A 24369-nucleotide genomic window follows, 5' to 3' on the forward strand; every position below is an offset into this window, starting at 1 on the left:
GGACCACCTGCGAGATGTTTTCAGGTGGGAGATAAGGCTGGGGATGATGGGTCCTGAGGTCCAAGGGTCTTGGGAACGGTGTGGCCTTGCCTGGGCCTAGTTAAGACTTTCAGAGGGGCGAATGTAGAGCTCTTAACTGATCTTAAAGGCAGCTTGACCTTTGAAGGAACTTTTTAAAAAAATTCCTTTTGTCTAACATCGTCAGGTCTGCTGGGAGATTGTGGAATTTGATTGACAGGTTATGTTTGCCCTCCAGTGGGGTCACTTCCAAGTGACCAGATGTGTATATTTGGGGTGTGACGTAAGCCGTCTGGCAAAGGGGGCCTGCCTTGCCCTCTGAGTCCATCCCCATCTCAGGATTCAGAAGCCAGATTCATTTAACAACCTCGTGATTCACTTAACAACGATGGTGCAAAACGGTTATAAAATCTTCTCAGCCACAGAAGCCGAGGTCCCTATTCTCTTCATAAGCCGAGGACGATCGCAGAAGAAGCCGAAAGTAGGGTTAGGGTTAAGCCCAATGGGGACCTGTCAAATCTTGAACTCAGAACGTTTAAAAAGGCACGGGGTGGGGGGGAGGGGAAGAGCTTTACACAGACAGTTGAACGGGTGGCTCAGCTTCGGGGCAGCAGTGATGCAAGAACCGTTTTGAATGTTGACACAAAAAAGGAAGCAGCAATGTGTGTTGTGAAGTTGTGCACTAAAAGAGAGACACTGGTGAAGACTCTTGCAAAGGTTGAGAAAGGTGGATGCAGAAAGATGCCCTTTCTGGTTTAACAACTTAAAGCTGTGTGCGTGTGTGTTTTCCCCTCAAAGTGGAGCATTTTAAGAGGAGAGGACGTCAGCTCCCAGAATCCCCCAGCCAGCCATGTTTTAAGAAGGGTGGACTTCAACTCCCAGAATCCCCCAGCCGGCATGCTTTAAGAGGGGTGGACTTCAGCTCCCAGAATCCCCCAGGCAGGGAGGCTAGTTAGGGAATTCTGGGAGTTGAAGTCCACCCATCTTAAAATACTCCAGTTTTTTTTTAAAAAAAAGTAATTTAAACCTTCTGTTCTCAATTACTGGCAGGCAGGTGGCAGAGACACTTAAACATCAGGAATTTTTCAGGCTTATAAATGCCACTTTCTCACATCTGGGTGAAAGAGGTTGTTGACAGCAACGAACATGTCACAATTTCACAATGTGTTGCTCCAGCCTTCCTGCCTGTGATCGTTGCAGTTGTTGCATTGTTGGTCTTCTCCACCAAATGCTTTTTTGTGTGTGTGTGTGTGTCTTCCTGGGCTAGCCTAGTATCGCAGCACGTACAGGTTGACTTACGACTACAGTCTTGGCCAGAATTTCTACTGCTAAGCCAGGTGGTTGTTAAGTGAAACACACCTGATTTCACAACCTTTTTGGCCACGGTTGTTAAGCGAATTGCTGCAGTCGTTAAGTGAATTGGGTGGTTGTTAAGTGAATCTTAATCCTCCCATTGACTTAGTTTGCCGGAAGATGGCTGGGAATGTCACAAACGATGATCACATGACCGCGGGATGCTGCGACCATCATAAATACAGGTGGTCCTCAACTTACAACCACGACTAAGCCCAAAAATTATGCTGCTAAGCAAGAGAGTTGTTAAGTGAGTTTTACCTGTTTGATGACTTTTGTTGCCGTAGTTGTTGACTTCGCTAGTCAGAAGGTTACCAAAGGGGATCACAAGACCCCAGGACACTGCGACTGTCATAACTATGAATCAGTTTGCAAGTGTCTGAATTTTGATCACGTGACCACAGGGATGGCTGCAATGGTCGTAAGTGTGAAAAATGGTCACTTTTCAGTGCCGTTGTAACTTTGAATGGTCACTAAATCAACTGCCGTAAGTTGAGGACTACCTGTAATGCATTATGTACAGGTAGTTCTCGATTTACAATAGTAATTGGGACCAGAATTTCCATTGCTAAGCAAGGCAGTTGTTAAGAGAGTTGCATCTGATTTTACAACCTTCTGGCCATGGTTGTTAAGTGAATCACATGGTTGTTAAGCAAATCCGGTTTCCCCCATTGATTTTGCTTGTCGGAAGGTCGCAAAAGGGGATCACGTGACACCCCCCGACGCTGCAACCGTCATAAATTCATGCTGGTTGTTGAGCAGCTCACTCACAATCTCATAACCACGGGGACTCTTGAAATGGTCATAAATGCGAGGACCGTATCTAAGTCCCTTTTTTTACCGCTTTCGTAACACTGGTCACTAAGCAAGCCATTGTAAATTGAGGACTACCTGTAATCTCATTCCCCAGATTCTCCGGCCCTCTGCTTTGAACTTTGTTAGTTGTGCAGAATTGCTGAATTTGCAAGTTGAGCCACACTTTAAATGGATGAAATAATCTGAATAATCAACAAATCCTGTTGAAAATCAATAAATCCTGTTGAAATTCTACAAATACCGCTAAATGAGAATTTGGCCCTTAGCCCAGCTAGTGATTGGCTTTCCTGCCCCCCTAATTCTGACCTATTTATTTCCTGTTGCCCCTACGAGGGTGTATATTTTGCTAAGGGACCCCCCCCACACACACACACACACACTTTGTTTCTTACACTATTTGGTTTTTTTGTATCCTGCCTTTATTATGTCAACAAATAACTCAAGAAGGCAAATATATCCAACACACCTTCCTCCTCCTATTTTTTCCCCCCACAACAACAACCCTGTGAGGTGCGTTGGTCTGAGAGAGGGGAACTGGACCAAAGTCACCCAGCCAGCATTCATGACTAAAGCAGGACTAGAACTCACCGTCTCCTGGTGATTGGCCTAAAGTCACCCAGCCGACTTTCATCCCTAAGGCGGGACTAGAACTCCCCGTCTCCTGGTGATTGGCCCAGAGTCACCCAGCCGGCTTTCATGCCTAAGACGGGACTAGAACTCCCGGTCTCCTGGTGATTGGCCCAAGGTCACCCAGCCAGCTTTCATCCCTAAGGCGGAACTAGAACTCACACTCTCCTGATGATTGGCCCAGAGTCACCCAGCCGGCTTCCATACCTAAGGGATAACTAGAAGCAGGGCTTTTTTTCTCATAGAAACGCTCAGAACGGAGTTCCGGCACCTTTTTTGCATGGAACCTTGTAGGGTAGGCAAGGCGGGTTGTATAACATATGTGAGTTCTGGCACCTTTTTCTTTTTACAAAAAAAGCACTGACTAGAACTCACCATCTCCTGTTTTCTAGCCTGGTGCCTTAACAGCTAAACCAAGTTGGCTGTCTTTTGCAACTCTTGCCTGAGCCACAGAAGGAATCTTAATGGTTTAAATGGTTTTAAAATATTTAAATAGTCTAAAGCCCCATGATCTCCTCTGGCAAACAGAAGTCAGGACTCCAGGCTACATTTATTATCCTTATCTCGTGTTTGGATTTTAGCTGCAATTTTAGCTGCAAATCAAAAACTGAAAGCGTGCCTGTCTCCAACAAGGTACCAAGCCACACCAAGCTCTCCCCTGCGGTGTTTGCCAATAAAGATTAGCCACGAGGCTTCAGTACACGCAGAGTACAGAGGGCACCTGAAGGTCATCTGTCCCCAAACCACCTCTTTTATGACAAAGCAGCCGTGGGGATCCCCAGTTTTTTCCACCATGCTCACACCCACTCTGCATTTCCTAATTCTTTGGAATTTTTATTTATTTATTTATTTATTTGCCAGTTTCCAACCAATTAGGATGTGCAGAGTGAGTGGATGGAGGACAAATTGGGGGTCCCCCCAGGTGCTTTGACATATTGTCCCATCTCTAATTTAAAATTTGGGGGTACGTTCCCTTTGGAGGAGAAATTGGGGGTCCCCCCCAGGTGTTTGACATATTGTTTAATTTAAAATTGGGGGGTACGCTCCCTTTTCAGTATCTGAAATCTCCTCTTACACTGGGCTGCAAAACTAGTTTGGGGTTTTTTTCCAAACGTTTTTTGAGTAAGGTTTATCGTACAATTGAAAATAAAGATAGGAGGGAAAGGAGAAGAAGAGATTTGAATCTTAATATTTATCCTCTTAATATTTTAATGCTCGAGCTTGCTTTTTTTTTTTAAACTTAGTGGTAAGCCACCAAAGTGAGAATGAAGTAAAGGTAGACCTCGATTTACGACCATAATTGAGGCCCAGCAGTTCCGTTGCTAAGCGAGACATTGGTTAAGTGAGTTTTGCCCTATTTTAGCACCTTCCTTGCCACTGTTGCTGATGGAATCGCTACAATGGTTTTTTTTTTTTACAAAAAACAAGTTTTATTGGTTTTTCAGTCAAAATCTACATATTTAGAAAGCATCATGAGAATCGCAACAATTGTTAAGTAAGTCACACGGTTGTTAAGTGAATCTGGCTTCCCCTTTGACTTTGCTTGTCAGAAGGTTGCAAAAGGGGATCACATAGCCCCGGTATATGGCGACTGTCGTAAATACGAGTCAATTGCCAAGCATCTGAATTTTGATGACATGACTATGAAGGGGTGCAGCAATGGTCGTAAGTGTGAAAAACAGTCATAAATCAGTTTTTCCACTGCTGTTGTAACTTCAAATGGTCACTCAATAAACTGCTGTAAGAAGAGGACTACATGTAAAGGAAAAAAAAGCGTTGATTTCTCTTTTTTTTTTCAAGTCAAACTACAGCCTATAGGTAGATATTAACTCTTCCTGTAATAACAAACTAATCTCATCAGCAAAACGCAAGGTCAGAAGTTGTATTTTTTTTTCACTGCCTTCAGCACAAAGTCCAGAAATGGTTTCCAAGTAAAAGCAAAACTACATGGGTTGTTGCAGACTCACAACAGATCTTTGACCTTGATGGCAAAGATGTGAAGTTTTGTGTTTTGATGAGAGAATTTTGGCTCAGCCGTGTAGTGCCAAAAAAAAAAATGTGGTGTCTGCTAGCGCCTTTTCCAATTAAACTTGGAAATTAAATTATTAAAAGGTATCATCTTTTGTGAGCTGAGTTTCACACAATCCGGAGGTGTCAGCTGCTGTGTTTAAAAGCAGATTGTACCAATAGATGGGAATATTTTAGGGTTGAACTGAGGGGTCCTTGTTGCTTTCTGAGTTGTTGTTGTTGTTGTTGTTTTTGCAGACGTTTCATGACCTAACTGGGCAACATCATCAGTGCTAGAAAGGAGTAAGGTTAACACTTTTAGCAGGGAGGATGCTACAAAGTTGGTTAGTCTGCAAGGAAACCACCAAGCTCAGAGACCATTAAGGACGACCTCCTTCCTTCCTTCCTTCCTTCCTTCCTTCCTTCCTTCCTTCCTTCCTTCCTTCCTTCCTTCTTCCTTCCTTCCTTCCTTCCTTCCCTTCCTTCCCTTCCCTTCCCTTCCTTCCCTTCCTTCCCTTCCTTCCTTCCTTCCTTCCCTTCCCCTTCCTTCCTTCCTTCCTTCCTTCCTTCCTTCCTTCCTTCCTTCCTTCCTTCCTTCCCTTCCCTTCCTTCCTTTCCCCTTCCTTCCTTCCCTTCCCCTTCCTTCCTTCCTTCCTTCCTTCCTTCCCTTCCCTTCCCTTCCCTTCCTTCCAGCCCTGATGATGATCCCTAGTTGGGTCATGAAACGTCTGCAAAAGAACAGTGCAGCTCAGAGAGCAACAGGGACCCCACAAATGCAGATTGTTCATGGAACCACACACGACAAAGGGACCTGCAACACAGGCAGGTGATGCTTTTTAATAAAATCCATCAGTTATGCTAGGCACTACCGGATTCCTGATTTTTCAAGGAAGAGACTGAGGCTGCGGAAAGTTCGAAGGGACCCCTTGAGATCATCTGGAAGTCCTTCCTTCCACCCTCCCTTCCTTCCTTCCTTCCTTCTTTCCTTTCTTCCTTCCCTCTTTCTTTCCTTCCTTCCTCCCTCCCTCCCTTCCTTCCTTCTTTCCTTTCTTCCTTCCCTCTTTCTTTCCTTCCTCCCTCCCTCCCTTCCTTCTTTCCTTCTTTCTTTCTTTCCTTCCTTCCTTCCTTCATCTCTCCCTCCTTTCTTTCCTTCCTTCCTTCTTTCCTTCCTTCCTTGTCCAGTTCCCTTGATAAGGATCCCACATGCATCCTGAGCCTGGAAATATGAAATAGACCATTTGCCCCACACCCTTCTCTCTCTTAACTCCTATTTTATTGCTTTATTTTTTCTAGAAAGATTTGTCCTACCTTCAGCAGTGGTTAGAAGCCTTTGTCGCCAATTTTGAGAAGATCATCACTGTCCATTCTCTGGAACCAAGAAGGTAACCCTTGTCCAATCCGATTGATCTTCACGAAAATATAGCTGAAAATATAGTTAAAAGTTTCCAGATAGTCCTTGACTCATGTCCACAAGTGGAACTGGAATGTCTGTTGCCAAGCCAGTAGGTTGTAAAGTGAATCGCCTACAACCTTACAGGTACTTAGGATCGGAATGGAGCCCCAGATTTCCACTGCTCAGTGAGACAACTGTGGTTTTGCCCCATTTGGCGACCTTTTTTTGCCACCGTTGTTAAGTGAATCACTGCAGTTGTGAAGTTAACACAGCTGTTAAGTGAATTTTGCTTCCCCGTTGATTTTGCTGGTCAGAAGGTGGCAAAAGGATGAGCCCGGGATGCTGTGACCGTCGTAAAAACGACTTGGTTGCCAAGTGTTTGAATTTTGATCACATGACCATGGGGATGCTGTAATGGTCGTAAGTGTGAAAAATGTCATAAGTCACTTTTTTTAATCCCGTTGTAAATTCAAACGGCCACTAAATGAACCGTTGTAAGTTGAGGACTGCCTGTGTAGGGTCTTCTGCCTTGGCTAGGGGGTTGAACTAGAGGACCTCTAAGGTCCCTCCCTGCCCTGGGATTGTAGGACTACCTGCAGTAGCTGGAAGTCAAACTGGACACAGTCCGTAATGCTTCTATGTAATTAACTCGGTGTGGGTGTGGTTATTGTTTTGGAGAGCAGTTAAAACCAAGGAACCATGCAGCTAGTCCTCATGCATGCACCATTTCAGCTATCGCTTGTCCTGTTCGGTAGGTTTTCTTTTTCCAGTTTAAAAAAATCACTTCACTGTTTTCCAACGACAAGATAGTTCTCAGCTTACGACCACAACTGAGCCCACAATTTCCATTGTTAGACAAAACACTTGTTTGCTGAGTTTCTCCCCATTTTTTGACCTTTCTTGCCACGGTTGTTAAGTGAATCCCTGAGTCTTTTAAATTAGCCACTTGGTTGTTAAGCGAATCTGGCTTCCCCCATGGACTTTGCTTGTCAGAAGGTCGCAAAAGGGGATCACGTGACCCCCGGACGCTGCGACCGTCATAAATACGAGTCAGTTGCCAAACGTCTTAATTTGGATCATGTGACCCATGAGGTGCTGCAGTAGTCATAAGTGCAAGAAATGCTTCTAAGTTGTAACTTCAAACAGACAGTAAACAAACATAAAGGAAGGACTACCTGTATGCCTTTCCCTTTAAAAAATGGTATTTATCTTCTAAAACCCAATTTCTGGACTTCTCGCGATCTCGTTTTCCCCCTGGGTGTTGCTTCTAAATTGGAGCAATTTTCCCTTTATTCATAACGAAAGCAGGGCTCAAAAGCCTTAACAAATCTTGAATTATTTTGTCCTTTCTCCGGTTCTGCTGGATACTGCACACAAAATCCGCTTCTCTGCCAAGAAAAATTGTGTTGGAGACACGGGGAAGAAAAATAGTTTGCACAGTGCCAAAATGGCCTTATTTTTTAAAAAAAAATACAGGTAAAATATGACTTATGTCGCCCAGATTTTTGGAGGCTGCCTTTTGTTGCTGATCGATCTTTTCTACAAGAAGCCCTTTGACAAAATAGAGAATCACTTCGCTTAATCCTCTTTTTAGGCCAAGCTGGATCGGACTCCGTATTTGCAGGTAGACCTCCGACTTATGACCACAATTGACTCCAAAACATCCATTGATAAGCAAGACAGTTGTTCGTCCCATTTTTGCAATCATTTTTGCCACGGTTGTTAAGCGAATCACTGTGCTTGTTAAGGGAATCGTGTGTCGTACAAGCAGGTCATTTGCCGTAAGTCGAGGACTTATGAGAAAAGGGCTGCTTGTTTCCATTCTTTGCCACTTTGTGGATATACGTTGCCCTCTATTTACGGCCAAAATTGAACCCCAAACTTCTGTTCCTAGGTGAGATGGTTGTTAAGTGAGTTTTGCTTCATTTCACAATGTTTCGTGCCACAGTTGTTAAGTGAATCACTGCAGTTGTTAATTAGTCAAAGGGTTTTTAAGTGAATCTGGCTTCCCCATTGACTTTGTTTATCAGAAGGTCACAAAAGGGGACCACGTGACCCCGGGACATGGCAACCGCCAGGCATCTGGATTTTGATCTGGTGACCACAGGGATGCTGTGATGGTCGTAAGTCTGAAAAACGGTCCTAAGTCCCTTTTTTTCAGTGCCGTTGTAACTTTGAACAGTCACTGAATGAATTGTTGTAAGTTGAGGACTTGTCTGTATGTCAGGCTGCAACCTACGGTATCTGTATCGGTTCCTCTCCTAGACCCGAAGACTCCGTATCCGAAATTCCGCTTTTACCTCTGGATGTCTTGCAAGTATTAACCCAACAATTTACGTCTTCGGTGTCCCAAATTTCACGCGACGAAGTTGCAGAAGCTGGCTTGAAACAAGCTCTCTTGCTGACCAAGTTCTTCATCATTATTTGCAGGTAAGTCTTTATACGAGACAGATTTTAAGTGAATTTTTGCCCCATTTTATGACCTTTCTTGCCTTCTCCTCACCTTCCCCCTCCTCCCCCTCCCCCTCCTCCTTCTCCTCCTCCTCTTCCTCCTTGTACTTCTCCTCCTCCTCCTCCTCTTCCAATTTCTCCTCCTCCTTCTCCTCCTCCAATTTCTCCCTCCTCCTCCTCCTCAGAATAACAGAATAACTGATGGGAACTTGGAGGTCATCTAGTCCAACCTCCTATTCAAGCAAGAGATCCTATACCATTTCAGACAAATGGCTGTCCGGTCTCTTCTCAAAATCTTAAATTTCCATCTCAAGTAGCATCCTGGCGGGCCTGGAGGCTGGCGAATGTCTGGTGGGGCCTGCAGAGATGCTGCGTGTGGGCCTAGTTGTGATTATGGTTGCTAAGTTACGGGACACTTTGCCTGTCTGGTTGAGGGGCCCGGTGTGAATGAAACCATTCCTCCAAGGCAATGGAAAGTGCAGCCTGGTATTTCAGCAAGACCGGGAGAGTCTTTGGCTGGCACCGAAGCCGTGAAAATAGGAGATTGCAATACCTTGTGAATTTCTTCATTTTTCTCTTCTTTTGGCTCTTATTCCTTCCTTCCTTCCTTCCTTCTTCCCTGCCTTCCTTCCTTCTTTTCTTTCTCTCCTTTCTTTCTTTTCTATTGCAATTTCTATTTCTATTTCTCTCCTTTCTCCTCATTTCCTTCCTTTTCCCCTCTCCTTTTCTATTTCAATTTCTATTGCTATTTCTCTCTTTTCTTTTCATTTTCCTTCCTTCCTCTCTCCTTCCTTTGTATCTTTCAGTTTGTTGTTTCTATTGCTATTTATCCCTCTCATTTCCCCTTCCTTCCTTCCTTCCTTCCTTCCTTCCTTCCTTCCTTCCTTCCTTCCTTCCTTCCTTCCTCACTCACTTCTTCCTTCTTTCCTTCCCTTTTCCTTTCTTTTCTTCCTAAGGGGACCCCATAAAGTCCCTCATGAAAGGGCCCCCCCTCATTCAAAAATTCTCATCCTTCCTGCACTTCCCATCAAAAATATTGATTGCGTGGCTTGAAATCCTCTCCAAATTCTTACGACTATCAGAATTAGACTTCCCTTTTTGATATTTGCCCCAGGGGAGATTTAAATAAATATATTATCAAAGGAGAGTGCAGACAGTAGAGCTGGCTTGCGGTAGAATTGCTTTTCTAGGAGGCAGCAAAACACACCCTGCAATGGTCGGCGAGTTAACAGATCATCTGAAGATTGGTTGACATGTGGAAAGCCTTAAGAGATGCCAGCTTCTCCAAAGTGGTGCCCTTCAGAGGGTATTTTGTGTTGGAAAGTCCCGATCCGCATAGGTGTGGCAGGGGAACTCCACCAATTGTCACCTGATGCATTTGATGGGCACCAGGTTGGGGAACAAGACTTCCTGAAAAGCTGCTCCATCATCATCACCGTAGCTTCTCCTGTTGATGGTCCAGCCCGGAGGTCCCCTTGCAGTCTGGAGGACCATGTTGAGATGCTGGCTTTCTACTCCAAAGCCCCCATATTTATTTATTTATTTATTTATTTATTTATTTATTTATTTATTTATTTATTTATTTATTTATTTATTTATTTATTTATTTATTTATTTATTTATTTAAATTAATTATTGGGACTTATATGCCGCCCTATCTCCCAAAGGACTCAGGGCGGCTAACAACAATAACATACAATAAATACAGAAGTTAAGATAAAATTAAAATTAAAAGTCAGCCCCTAATTCCAGAAAATGGCATCTCCCCAGGCCCAAAAATTACTTTCTAAGGAATCCTGCAGAGAAGCCAAGTCAAGAGAGATGGCCCTGAAGAAAGCCTCCTTGTTGTTGTTCGTTGTGAAGTCGTGTCAGACCCATCGTGACCCCATGGACAACGTTCCTCCAGGCCTTCCTGTCCTCTACCATCTTCTGGAGTCCATTTAAGCTCACGCCTACTGCTTCAGTGACTCCATCCAGCCACCTCATTCTCTGTCGTCCCCTTCTTCTCTTGCCCTCCATCTTTCCCAGCATTAGGCTCTTCTCCAGTGAGTCCTTCCTTCTCATTAGGTGAAAGCCTCCTTAGATGCCTTCAATCTTGGAGCAATCAGGGCATCCTCCTGCTATTTCGGTTTCCATGGAAACCCATCCTCCATCCCTTTCGAGCATCTGTAAAGCTCTCCCCTTGGTCCTTTCCTTATCCCCCCCCAAATCTTGAAGACTTTCAGTTTGCAAGAAGAACCGGATCTCCTTCCTGTGGACAGAGATCCTGGCTGTAGCCCTAATTCCTCAGCCCATGTGCCGAAAAGCTTCTTTCGGATCCTTGATTTTTTTGGAAGAGAGGAGGGTTCCCCTCTACCCTAAGGATCCATTTCCATGGGTTTTTGGGGGGATGCTTTCCGTTTCTTTGAAAACCTGGAAGTTTTTTTTTTCTGAAGCCCTTCCAATTCTTCCACAACGTTTTCTACAAAGCTTGGAAGAAGATCTAGCCTTTTGGGTCGGACAATAGCATAAATTTCACATTTCCACCCACAGACACCGGAAACAGGAGTGTGCAACTGGCAGCCTTGCTCAATTCGTTCCTACAACCCCCTTTTAGACGTAGTAGGGGGGGGGGAAATACTGTTTTTGAACACAGTTCGGTTGAACTTTACCCCTATCTAAAAAAGTCAGCAAGGTTAACCGATCACTGGAGGTGTGACTCTCCGGTTGCTCAAAAAAACCACAACGCCTGGACAGTTGGTGTGCAAACAACGCTCCAGGTGTGTCTCCAGATGGCCAGGTTGGGTAAACCTTAATCAAATACACTTTCTCAGAGAGCCAGAGAAAAAAATGGCAATTAAGCAACTTCAGTGGATGTGTAATTTGGTTGACACCCAACTCGTTTCTTGGAGATGAAACTTTGAACTGGGTTTTGCCATCTGCTTAAGGCTGAGGGGTTTTTTTGGGGGGGGGGAGGATTGCAGAAGTAGGTAAGGTCTGGGGGGCTTTGCGGGAAGAAGAGGGCTGGTCCCCGGACCTTTGGATTTTTGCAAACTTTGTAGTTCCTTGCTGCAAAGGGAGCTTGCAATTTTTAACAAACTTGAGAGGTGTCATTTATTGTTACTATTATGTTTAATTATTATGGTTTTATTAATACAGTGCTTCTTTGAATTCCAACCGTTCACTAAGCTATAGGTAAAGGTAACGGTTCCCCCACACATGCGTGCTGGTCGTTTCTGAGTCTAGGGGTCGGTCCGAGGACGTCTCCGTGGTCATGTGGCCGGCATGACTAGACGCCAAAGGCGTACGGAGCGCTGTTACCTTCCCTCCGGAGCGGTCCCTATTTTTCTACTTGCATTTTTAACGTGCTTTCGAACTGCTAGGTTGGCAGAAGCTGGGACGAGTAACAGGCGCTCACTCTGTTACGCGGCACTCGGGATTCGACCCGCCAAACTGCCGACCTTCTGATAGACAAGCTCAGCGTCTTAACCCACTGAGCCACCGTGTCCCTTCACTAAGCTATATGTAACATAAAACCACTCTTTTCTTAGCTTGACAGGGAGTTTTTGACTTCATTTAGTGACTGTTCAAAGTTACAACAGTACTGGAAAAGGGGACTTACGATCATTTTTCAAACTTAGGACCATTGCAGCATCCCCCATAGTTTCATGATCCAAATTCAGACGCTTGGCAACTGACTCATACTTACGACTGTCATATGATCCCCTTTTGCGACTTTTTGCCCAGCGAAGTCAATTGGAAAGTCACATTCATTTAATGACCTGCAGGAATTCTCTTAAAGGCTGCAGCAAGAAAAATAATAAAAGTGGGCAAAACTCACTTAGCAACAGAAATTTTGGGGTCAATTGTGTTCATAAGTCGAGGACTACCTGTATTTTGGGAATCTCAAAAAATGAGAATAAAAAGGCTGGATGTAGCAGAGGAGTTGAACATGACTTTAGTAAAAACTGGTAATTGTCAACTTACTTTTCTCTTACATTTGTTTGAACCAGAGCAAAAAATTGGCTGGAGTTGTTGTTTTTTTTAAATGTACTTTAAATTTTAGGAATCCACTTTGAGTTTTTATTCTGAAAGCTGCAACTTAAAAACAGGAAGCTGGTTTGGTTTCCTCTCTAAAAGTTGCACCTTAAAAATAGGAAGCTGGTTTGTTTTTCACTCTAAAAACTCCACCTTAAAGATAAGAACCTGGTTTGTTTTCTCCTCTAAGCACCGAATGAACGTGGGTCTAAAATTTGCACATGAAAATACAGAAAACTCATTTGTCTTTGTTTTCTAAAGGTTGCAGTTTAAAAATACGCAGCCTGCTTTGTTTTTGTTTTGAAAGCTGCATGTTAAAAAAAAAAAGCTAAAGCAAAATAGAGATTAGCTAAGCAGCACTTATCATGGCCAGTATTCGAAAACACAATTTCCTTGTCGACTTGTTTAGTTTATATTACAAGTTTAACCAATAAATAGATTAAATATTTCTTTGTTTGCTGGCAAGGTATTTTACTGCTTGAAAGTTCTGGGTTCATTTTCTTCCTTCTCCGAAGATATTAAATATTTCTTTCACACCCCCCCAAAAAAACCTTGTTTTTCTTTTCCCCCCTAAGAACAGCCACAGGGAACAATCAGAAAAAAATGCCTGCCATAAATTCGTTTGACTTCAACCCCAGATTTTAGGATATACAGGTAGTTGTTAATTTACAACCACAGTTAGGAACAAAACATCCATCACTAAGTGAGAATGTCATTAAGCGAGTCCTCCTGAATTTACATCTTTTTTTGGCTGTGGTTGTTAAGCGAGTCACTGTACTCTGCAGTTAAGTCAATAGCCCGGTCGTTAAGCGAATCCAGTTTCCCATTAGCATTCCCAGCTGGGATGCCCTAACTGGTAATCACATGACCTTGGGGCACTGCAATCATGGTAAATATATGATGGTTGCCAAGAACCAAATTTTGAATATGTCATAAGTGTGAGGACAGTCGTATGTGTGAGGAACTTTCATAAGTCAGGTTTTTTCAGGGCCATTATCACTATAAACGGTCAGCCAACAACTAGTCATAAATTGAGGACTGTTGTATATAATGCTGCTTTTTCTTGATTCCTGTCAACCCCCCACAACAGCCCTGCGAGGGAGGCAGTTGGCCCAAGCTTCACCTTAGGCATGAAAGCCAATGAGGTGGCTTTGGGTCCATCATCAGGAGACGGGGAGTTCTAGTCCCGCCTTAGGCATGAAAGCCGGCTGGGTGACTTTGGGCCAGTCCCTCCCTTTCCCAGTGCAACACACCTCGCAGGGCTGTTTTTAATCAGGAAAATAGGAAGAGGCGGAGGATGTGTCAGATAGATTCACCAGTTTGAGTTATTTGTAAAAAGAATAAAGGCAGGAGAGAAACAAAGAAAATAAACTCAATAGAAATAAATTGTCCACACCCACACACTGCCCTAAGCTGTATGGGACTACTACTCCCATCGTCCTCAAACTGCTGGCAGCGGGGATGATGGTCCAGCAGATCTGAAGGCATGTGCCGAGCTCTGTTTTATTTTTAACCCAACAGGAAGGGGGGGCAAGACAGCGCCTTGCGCTACTCGTCTTCCTGTCAACGTTGCGGTTGGTAAGCTGAAGATAAGCACCCGGGGAATTTTAGCACAGGCGACCAAGATGGAAGACGAGGAGCGATCAAAATTAAAATGTGGGCAGGGGAGAGACCAGGAGTAACCCCAGATAAATTATGGGGGTGTTCCATCTTGTCTGGGTGAGGTTCTCCCCCATATCTGAAGACGATGCCCACAACCGAAGCTCCAAGCATCTTTCTACCAAGACAGGTGTTTCGCACCCTTGGCACCAGGGAGATGGGTGGACTTCCTGGCTGGGGGAATCTGGGAGTGGAAGTCCTCCCCTCTTAAAGCATGCCTGGCTGGGGAATTCTGGGAGCTGAAGTCCATCCATCTTAAAGCATGGCTGGCTGGGGGATTCTGGGAGTTGAAGTCCCCACTTCTTAAAGCATGCCGGCTGGGGGATTACGGGAGTTGAAGTCTTCCCCTCTTAAAGCATGTTTGGCTGGGGGATTCTGGGAGTTGCAGTATCCCCATGGTCATGTGATCAAAATTCAGATGCTCGGCAACTGACTCATATTTATAACGGTTGCACTGCCCCGGGGTCACGTGATCCCCTTTTGCGACCTTCTGACAAGCAAAGTCAGTGGGAAAGCCAGATTCACATAACACCCATGAGACTAACTGAACAACTGCAATGATTCACTTAACAACGGTGGCAAGAAATTTTGTAAAATGGGGCAAAAATAATTTGGTAAATGTCTCACTTAGCAACATCAATTTTGGGCTCCATTGTGGTTCTAAGTCGAGGACTACCTGTATTACTGATGCTGTAATTACTAATTATTATTAATTAGGAAAGACAATAAATTAGTTATTAGGATTTGCTATAACCGTGCAGGTTGTTCTGTGTAAACCGCGTTCAATGCCGGATAACTTTTCCCGTTTTTCAAAGTGGCTTCTGGTTGCCTTGCAGGAATCTTGAAAACGTTCAGGATGACCGTCCACCCCTGTTTGTCCGCGAGCTGGTCGTTCTGCTGTCCACCTGTTCGAAAAAGGTAACCATGATCTTCTGAGCCCTCTAACCAGGGTTAGGAGGGAGGCTTCACTTACCCACAAGAGATGCAGGTTGTTGAAGACAAAGGAGGACGTCCATTTTGTAGCTCAGATCCTCGCAAGGAGAAACCAAGTCAGTCTCGCAAGGAGAAAGCTAAGTAACAAGCAACAGCCTTGCAGGGTCTTTCATGCGGGGGGTGAAATGTTGGCTTGACCGTAGGATCAAAGCTTGTGAACAGATGTTGGCTTGACCGCAGGATCAAAGCTTGTGAACAGATGTTGGCTTGACCGCAGGATCAAAGTTTGTGAAACCAACGGGGGGCTTTGATTGTGTGGTGAGAGCTATCATCTGGAGGTTTGCCAGCCTTCCCAGCCTGGGTACAGGGATAAATACACATTGTCCTCGACTTATAACCATTCATTTAGTGACTGTTCAAAATTACAACTACTTTGAAAAAAAGTGACTTAGGGCCTTTTTTCACCCCTACGACCGTTGCGGCATCCCCGTGGTCACAGGATCAAAATTTAGACACCTCGGCCACTGACCCGTATTTATGACGGTCATAGCGTCCCCAGGGGATCACACGATCCACCTTTTGGGGATCTTCCGATGAACAAAGTCAATGGGTAGCTGGATTCACTTAACGACCGTGTGACGGGTTAAACAGCCACGGGGATTGACTTCACAACTGGGGCAAGAATGATCGTAAAATGGGGGCAAAGCTCACTTAATAACTGTCTTGCTTAGCTAAAGAAATTTCGGGCTCAATTGTGGTCGTAAGTCGAGGACTCCCTGTCTGTTATTTAATAGATTTATTTCAGTTTGGGATGGTCGTGGAACTGCACTTTGTCGACCAGGTACCCCTACAGAGTTTCAGGTATCCCTCCAGATCAATGTTTTTCAACCTTGGCTACTTGAAGATGGGTGCCAGAATTCCCCACCCAGCATGAAGCCTAAGGAATTCTGGGAGCTGGAATTCAGCCATTTTCAGATTGTCAGGATTGAGGAATGCTGGAACAGGGAATAAAAACCTTGAAAAAACCCATATCCATCCACACTGGACCCCCTCCCCCCCTCCCTCATTTATTTATTTATTTGTTTGTTTGTTTACTCTTTCACTACTCCCTCCCTCCTTCCTCCTCCTCTTTCCTTTCTTTATTTCCTTTCATTTTTCCCTTCTTCCTCCCTCTCTCTCTCCCCCCCTCTCACTCACTTTTCCTTCCTTCCTTCTCCTTCCTTTTTTCTTACACTCACTTCCTCCCTATTTTTGTTCTTGCCTCCCTCCTTCTTTTCCTTCCTTCTTCCTCCCTCCCTCCCTCCCTCCCTCCTTCTTTCTTCCTTCCTTCTTCTTTCCTTTCTTTTTTCCTAAGTCATTTCTTCCCCTCTCTTTTCTTCCTCCCTTTCTTCCCCTCTCCTCCCTCCCTCCCTCCCTCCCTTCCTCCCTCCCTTCCTTCCTCTGAAACCTCCTCGTTGTCCTGTGAATCCTGCATTTTTCTGCCTTCTGATCTCCCCGGTTGAAAGAAAGACTCTTTCGGGAACGTGGTTCCCAGGCAGAGACGAGAGAAATGCTGAAGGTGGCTAATCTGTGGTTAACTCTGCCGACAGCTCACCAGCTTCCAGGCAGATCCTTGGCCCCACCATCACCCGCTGGAGAGCGTCGCGCTCTACGCCCTGCACCTTTGCGAATGTCTCTTCGATCCCTACCAGACCTGGCGGAGGCAGCTGAGCGGGTGAGTGGCTTTCTGTCCTCGTCCATGGGAAGGTCGCATCTCAGGGAGAACCTGCGGCTTCCAGGCAGGTGATGAGAGCTGCTTGGCCACATCTGGCCAGAGGCGAACGGCTGGACCTGGTAGATTAATGGCCCTCAACCAGTGGTGGGATTCAAATACCTGAATAACCGGTTCTCTGCGTGGATGCAGGCCTGGGCCTCCGAGGCCTAGAACGGACTTCCGGAAGTGACATCCACACACTTCCGGCGGGCCGTTTTAGTCCTGGGAGGCCTCCTCTGGGGGCTCCGAGGCCTAGAACGGACTTCCGGAAGTGACATCCACACACTTCCGGCGGGCCGTTTTAGTCCTGGGAGGCCTCCTCTGGGGGCTCCGAGGCCTAGAATGGACTTCCGGAAGTGACATCCACACACTTCCGGCGGGCCGTTTTAGTCCTGGGAGGCCTCCTCTGGGGGCTCCGAGGCCTAGAATGGACTTCCGGAAGTGACATCCATGCACTTCTGGTGGGCCGTTCTAGGCCTGGGAGGCCTCCTCGGGGGCTTCGAGGCCTAGAACCGACTTCCGGAAATGACATCCACGCACTTCCGGTGGGCCGTTCTAGGCCTGGGAGGCCTCCTCGGGGGCTTCGAGGCCTAGAACCGACTTCCGGAAATGACATCCACGCACTTCCGGTGGGCCGTTCTAGGCCTGGGAGGCCTCCTCGGGGGCTTCGAGGCCTAGAACCGACTTCCGGAAATGACATCCACGCACTTCCGGTGGGCCGTTCTAGGCCTGGGAGGCCTCCTCTGGGGGCTCCGAAGCCTAGAATGGACTTCCGGAAGTGACGTCCACGCACTTCCGGTAGGCCGTTCTAGTCCTGGGAGGCCTCCTCCGGGCCTCTGAGACCTAGAACCGACTTCCGGAAGTGACATCCACGCACTTCTGGCAGGCCATTCTAGTCCTGGGAGGCCTCCTCCGGGCCTCTGAGACCTAGAACCGACTTCTGGAAGTGACATCCACGGACTTCCGGCAGGCCGTTCTAATCCTGGGAGGCCTCCTCCGGGCCTCTGAGACCTAGAACCGACTTCCGGAAGTGACATCCACACACTTCCGGCGGGCTGTTCTAGGCCTGGGAGGCCTCCTCTGGGCCTCTGAGACCTAGAATGGACTTCAGGAAGCAGCATGGGTTCAGCCGGTTCTCTGAACTCAACAAAATTTAGCTATCAGTTCTGCCGAACTGGTGCGAACCAGCTGAATCTCACCACTGTCCCCCAACCTTTTGGGCACCAGGGACCAGTTCCGTGGAGAGAGGCTTTTCCGCAGACTGGAGGGGGCGTGGTTTTGTGTGCTGCCTGCATCCCGTGGATGGGACTTCGCTTGTTTGTGCAGACCAGTTGCGGGCATGCCATGGCCCAGTACTGGTCCACGGACCGGGAGTTGGGGACCCTTCTTGTAGACTGTCTCCTGGTGGGCAGTGAAAGGGAGACATTCTCTGATAGGATTCCAATGCACTTCAAAATGTTGGTTATCTACCTATTGCTAAAATGCGTGTGTCTGTTTGTCTGTTTGTCACCTTCAAATGGGGCAATATGATGCTTCGTAAAGCTAACTTACGAAGTAAATTAGGCTAACTTACAGAATGCATCCAAGATCCAAGACCCCTGGTATTTTTTTTGGGGGGGGGATTAAAATTTGGCAATGTTGCAGCCACTTCAGTACAATCAGCTGCAATAACATGATCACCATTTCAGTAACACTCATGGTCATTTCAATAAGATTGGTGATTATCATTTCAGTAATAAAAGTGGGGTACCCCGGGATCACAAAAAACCAGACACAACTTACCGTGAGGACAACAATAGCAATAACTAAATAAAAATAAAATTTACCATGCTTCTCTGCCACCTTCCTATAGGGAGAGTCATTGGGGAAGCCAGCAGGCAATCAAATGTTGATCCTATTCCACTCATATAAATTCTTTAAATAAACATATTAAAAGTAAAATCTGGAGTTTCCCCTTTCTGTTGAGGATGCCGAAGGCTGCTTGGGCTAAGCACAAGCCAGGAATTTGCATGGTGCATACATTTTTTGTGGGTTTCCATGATATGGTGCCAAGATTGACAATAAAAGTATAGTTCGATGACCACAATCTAGCCAAATTGCTAAACAAGACAGTTGTGAAGTGAGTTTTGCCACATTTTACAACCTTCCTTGCCACAATTGTTAAGTGAATCCCTGCAGTTGTTAATTTAGAGACAGGGTTGTTAAATGAATATGGCTACCCTGTTGACTTCGCTTGTCAGAAGTTTGCAAAAGGGGATCATGTGACGCCCAGGACACTTACGACCGTCATAAATATGAGTCAGTTGCCAAGTGCCTGAATTTTGATGAGGGGACCACGGAGATGCTGCAATGTTCATAAGGGTAAAAGACGGTCTATAAGTCTTTCTTTTGAGTACCGTTGTAACTTTGAACAGTCGCTAAATGAACCATTGTAAGTCAAGAACTATCTATATTGTCTCCCAAGCAGACCCTGTGTTCTGCTTAATTCAAAACCCAATTCCTACTGCCAGTTAGGGAATTCTGGGAGTTGACGTCCACCCATCCTCAGGCTGCCAAGGCTGAGAAACACGGCTCTAAAGTGCTATATGGCCGTCCTCAACTTACAACTGGCTGCTTAACAATCCTTCAAAATTACAACCAACCTGGAAAAAGAGGAGACTTAAAATTCAGTCGTATCCTACCCTTTGTGGTCACCTTATGCTAACAACCTCAGGGCTCACTTAACAACTGTGGTGTTTCGCTGAACCCCCCAGGGTGAGAAAGGTTGTAACATCCTATGTGACTCACTTAATGACCGCTTCACTTAGCGACAGATATTCTGATTTCCTTTTGTGGTCGCAAGTCAACTTGTACCACTTTTGAAGATGCCATACCTCTCTCTCTGATCCCTGCCCACACATGTTGGGCTTCAGTTCCCTTGCGAGTCCACAGCCGGGGATGATGGGAACCAAATTGGGCACAGAAAGCAGACTTTAAGGCAACAATTGCATGGGTGTGAGGGTTTTTTTTTCTTTTCATCCCAATTGGCTCTTGTTATTCCCTTCCACCTCCTTCCAACATCTCTCACACCCCATTTGTGTTGTTTCCCTCCCAGGGAGATTGTGAGTGCGAAAGAGAAGAACAAATACAAGTTCACACCAGCTCTGTTGCCTCCGGAGTTCAGTTCCTTTTTTGAAGGTACACGTGGCAGCGTCGTTAAATATTCTCTCTTTCTCTGCAAAAAAATAAATTAAAAAAATCCCCTCGCCTGTATTTTTCCCTTCTTTCTATTTTTAATTGCTTTTTAATTAATCGCAAAACACACGAAAATCACAGTGATTGTCAAAGAGGAGAAAGGGAAAAAATTGTAATATTTTCATTAAAGGAGACAATATAGAATTGTTATCAGGACATATCTGCTGTTTTCTTCCTTAAAACTCAATGGAGTGTTATTTAATTAAAATTAATGATTGATTAAAATTAATCATGGATTAATTGCTTTTTTAATTAGTAAGAAAACAGGAGCAAAATGCAAAAAGGAGTCATGAGGGTGAGAAGAAAAAAACATATCAAAAGTGCTTTAACAAAAAAAAAACAGTTTTATAATTGTATTAGATTGATATATGTAATATTCTCATTAGACAAGCATATGCAGGGAGTCCTCGACTTACAACCACATTGAGCCCAAAAATTCTGATGCTAAGTGAAACATTTGTTAAGTTAATTTTGCCTCATTTTACAATCTTTCTGGCCACCGTTGTTAAGTGAATCACTGCAGATTTTAAATTAGGAACATGGTCGTTAAGTGAATTCGGCTTCCCCTATTGATTTTGCTTGTCAGAAGGTCGCAAAAGGGGATCACGTGACCCCCCCCCCCCAGGACGCTGCAACCGTCATAAATATGAGTCAGTTGCCAAGCCTCTGAATTTTGATCATGTGACCCATGGGAAGGCTGCATAAATGTGAAAAACAAGTGAGTTTTTTTCCCCCTTCCATTGCTTTTGAACTTATCCTCTTAAATTTAATTTTAGTTTTAAATTTTTAAGTTAGATATTAAATTTAATATCTATGCAAGGAATCCTTCCTAACGAGGGCACCTCTTCTTGGCTCATTAAACAAACACACACAAAGTCACAAACACACAAATGCAGGGCGGAGTAGATTTCCCGAAACCGTTGGTGCTTTTAATGTTAATTACCTGCCTGCCAGGAATTTTGGGGACTTTTCTGAACTGAAAATTCCCTTGAATAGATGCGTTTTCGCGGTATTTTTCTTTAATTCTAGGGACTTTACTTGCAGGTTGCCAGAAATGCCTCACCATCATGGTTTCTTCTGGCTTAATTTAGCGTGAAACCCAACTAACCAGCTTTCTTGGTTAATTGGTGTCCACCAGCTTTTTTTTTGCTAAAAAATGATGGGTAATCCTCAAGTTACAACTGTTTGTTTAGTGACCGCTCAAAGTTACCAAGGCACTAAACAAACAATGGTACTTATGACTGTTTTTCACACTTACAACCGCTGCACATCCCCCTGGTCACATGATCAGAATTCAGAGGCTTGGAAACTGGCGTGTACTTAGGAAGTTGCAGTGTCCTGGGGTCACGTGATCTCCTTTTGTGGCCTTCTGACATGCAAATTCAATGGGGAAAGCCAGATTCGCTTAACAACCGTGCTGCTAACTTAAGAACTGCAGGGGTTGACTTAACAACTGTGGCGAGGAAGGTTGTAAAATGGGGCAAAACTCACTTAGGAACCGTCTCGCTGAACAACAGAAATTTTGGTCTCCATTGTGATCATAAATGGAGGACTGCCTGTATTAGGGAATTTAAGATTGTTTTTCCTTATGGTCACTGACCAGAATTGTAAGCAAAAACAAATTTAAAATAACAGCTACTCCTGAATTTATGACCATTGTGGAGCCTGCCCGTTATGGACGTAAGTCAGGATGACCATAAATGCTATTTCTGAATCTTAGCAACTTTAAGATATGTGGACTGCAATTCCCAGAATTCCCTGGCCAGTCATCCCTCCACCCATCTTAAAGTGTGCCGGCTGAGGGATTCTGGGAGTTGAAGTCCACCCATCTTAAAGGATTCTGGCTGGGGGATTCTGGGAATTGGAGTCCACACATCTTAAGGTAGGGGATTCTGGGAGTTGAAGTGGCCAACTTTGAGAAACCCTGCATTTTCCTTGGACCATTTAGTCAAGGTGGCTGGAGGGAGTGTTTAATTAATTGATTGATTGATTTGATTTTTTCCCTCCCTTCCTAGAATGCTTTGAAATGGACCAAGAGCTCCCAGAATACCTTCAGTTGCGGCTAATCCACCTTTTTGGGGCTATTCTCTCTGGATCCAAGGTAAGTCTTTGAGCTTCTGCATTTAAAAGCCTCCAGGAGGAGAATTCTAGGTTTAGAAGGAACTCTAGAGGCCATCTGGAGGTCTGGCCATCTCTAGAGTTCTGGATGCTCTCCTTCCATTTTTAAGATCCTCCCATTTTATTTATTCGATCTGGGTCTGTTTTGCTGTACTATCCAATTTTACTATGGTCTTGAGATACTCCAGCACGGTTTTACTCGCTCTCAGGGGTGCCCCCCCATCCTGGGAGCGACCCGCCTTATCTTTTAATTCACCTCTTGATGACGGGTCTGACTGTTGGGACCCTGAGAGATGGCCGGGCAGAAACAGGGGCCTAAGATATAAATTTAACAAGAGGCCCCTGATTACTTTTTTAGCTAAATTTTTTGTAGGGTTAGGGAGGGGGGAGGGTTGTGGTTGGTTGGAGAGGGGGGGCAATCCGCCAACTGCTGTTCAGACCAGGCCTAGGAGAGATCGCGTTGAGAGGGAGCCGGGGTCGGTCATCTCTGGAGCTCTGGAGCGGGTCGTGGGATTGCCAATTCCCACGACGATAGGGAATGGCTGCAGGTGTAAGATCAGAGGGCCGTATCGACCTCCGGGAGGGCCTCTCCGCTATCTTCAAGCGGTGAGGCGCTCCGACCCTCTGCCTTCGACCCAAGGCTCTGGGAGCGGGGATGTGCAGCCACCTGAGCTCCGACTGGTGTACCTAAATGCCAGGTCCGTTGCTAATAAGGCTCCCCTCGTCCGGGATCTAGTTGAGGGTGAGCAAGCGGACCTGGCTTGCATTACGGAAACCTGGTTGGGCCCAGAGGGTGGTATCCCCCTGGTGGATCTCTGCCCACCAGGCTTCCGGGTGCTGCACCGGCCTCGGACTCAGGGTAGGGGTGGGGGAGTGGCTGTGGTTATGAGGGAGACCTTATGCCCGCAGGAGGCCACCGTTCCTCAGATAGTCGGGTGTGAATCTCTCTTATTGAGGTTTGGTCCTAGGGCGCAGTTGGGCTTGCTTCTCGCGTACCTTTCGCCTAGTCGCGTAGCAGCAGCCCTGCCCGAGCTTCTCGATATCCTCTCAGGGCTGGTGATTGAGTTTCCTAAACTTATGGTTTTGGGAGACTTCAATCTACCATCCCTGGGAGGAGCATCTGAGTTAGCTCGGGAGTTCATGGCTTCCATGACGGCCATGGACCTGACGCAGGTAATTCATGGACCGACCCATGAGGGAGGCCACACCCTTGACTTGGTTTTCTTATCTGGTCGGTGGTTAGATGATCTTGGTGGGGGCTCTCCAATTGTTATGCCCCTGTCATGGACCGATCATCATCTCCTGCGGCTGGTCTTCCGTTTTGCCACTCCCCACCGTGGGGTTGTTGAGCCAACTAGATGGTTCCGCCCCAGGCGCTTAATGGACCCTGAGAGGTTTCAGGCAGCGCTGGGGGCCCCACCTGCCTCCCCAGCTCACAGCTCGGCGGATGCCTTAGTGGAGGCCTGGGAAAGGACGGCCACGGAGGCACTTGACCGAGTTGTACCCTTGCGGCCCCTGACCCGGCGCAGATCCCAATGGGCTCCATGGTTCTCCGCGGAGCTCCGGGAGATGAAGCGTCGGAGACGGGGCCTAGAGAGCGTCTGGAGGTCCAGCCGATCTGAATCTGACCGATTGCGACTAAGAACCCATATTAGGTCTTATCTCGCTGCGATGAGGGTAGCGAGATCTAACTACTTCGCTGCCCTCATCGCGTCCGCAGATAATCGCCCAGCCGCCCTGTTTAGGGTGACCCGCTCCCTCCTTAACCAGGAGGTTAGTGGGGATCCCTTGCAGGGGCGTGCCGAGGAATTTAGTCAACATCTGTCGGACAAAATCGCTCGGATTCGGACCGGTTTGGACTCCGACTGGGCAGTATTGGACGATCAGGACACGAGCGATCTTGTCGATGTCACCTGGGAGGAGTTCGATCCTGTGACTCCGGAGGAAGTGGACAGGATCATGGGGAGGCTGAGCTCCACCACATGTTTAT

The 24369-nt window shown here is 45.9% G+C and overlaps 1 protein-coding gene across 1 annotated transcript in view; it reads left to right on the forward strand.

The window, feature by feature from the left end:
• NBEAL2 (neurobeachin like 2) overlaps positions 1 to 24369 on the forward strand; it is a 125858-nt gene that overhangs the window by 29327 nt on the left and 72162 nt on the right. Inside the window, exons 2-7 of the mRNA XM_081344247.1 lie at positions 6115 to 6203; positions 8480 to 8644; positions 15178 to 15259; positions 16864 to 16988; positions 20122 to 20204; positions 22277 to 22362. Of these exons, the coding sequence (XP_081200373.1) occupies positions 6115 to 6203; positions 8480 to 8644; positions 15178 to 15259; positions 16864 to 16988; positions 20122 to 20204; positions 22277 to 22362 (630 nt within the window). The remainder of the gene's footprint in view (positions 1 to 6114; positions 6204 to 8479; positions 8645 to 15177; positions 15260 to 16863; positions 16989 to 20121; positions 20205 to 22276; positions 22363 to 24369) is intronic.

The sequence above is a fragment of the Vipera berus genome, assembly GCF_964194415.1.
Source record: "Vipera berus genome assembly, chromosome: Z".
Lineage (NCBI taxonomy): Eukaryota > Metazoa > Chordata > Lepidosauria > Squamata > Viperidae > Vipera > Vipera berus.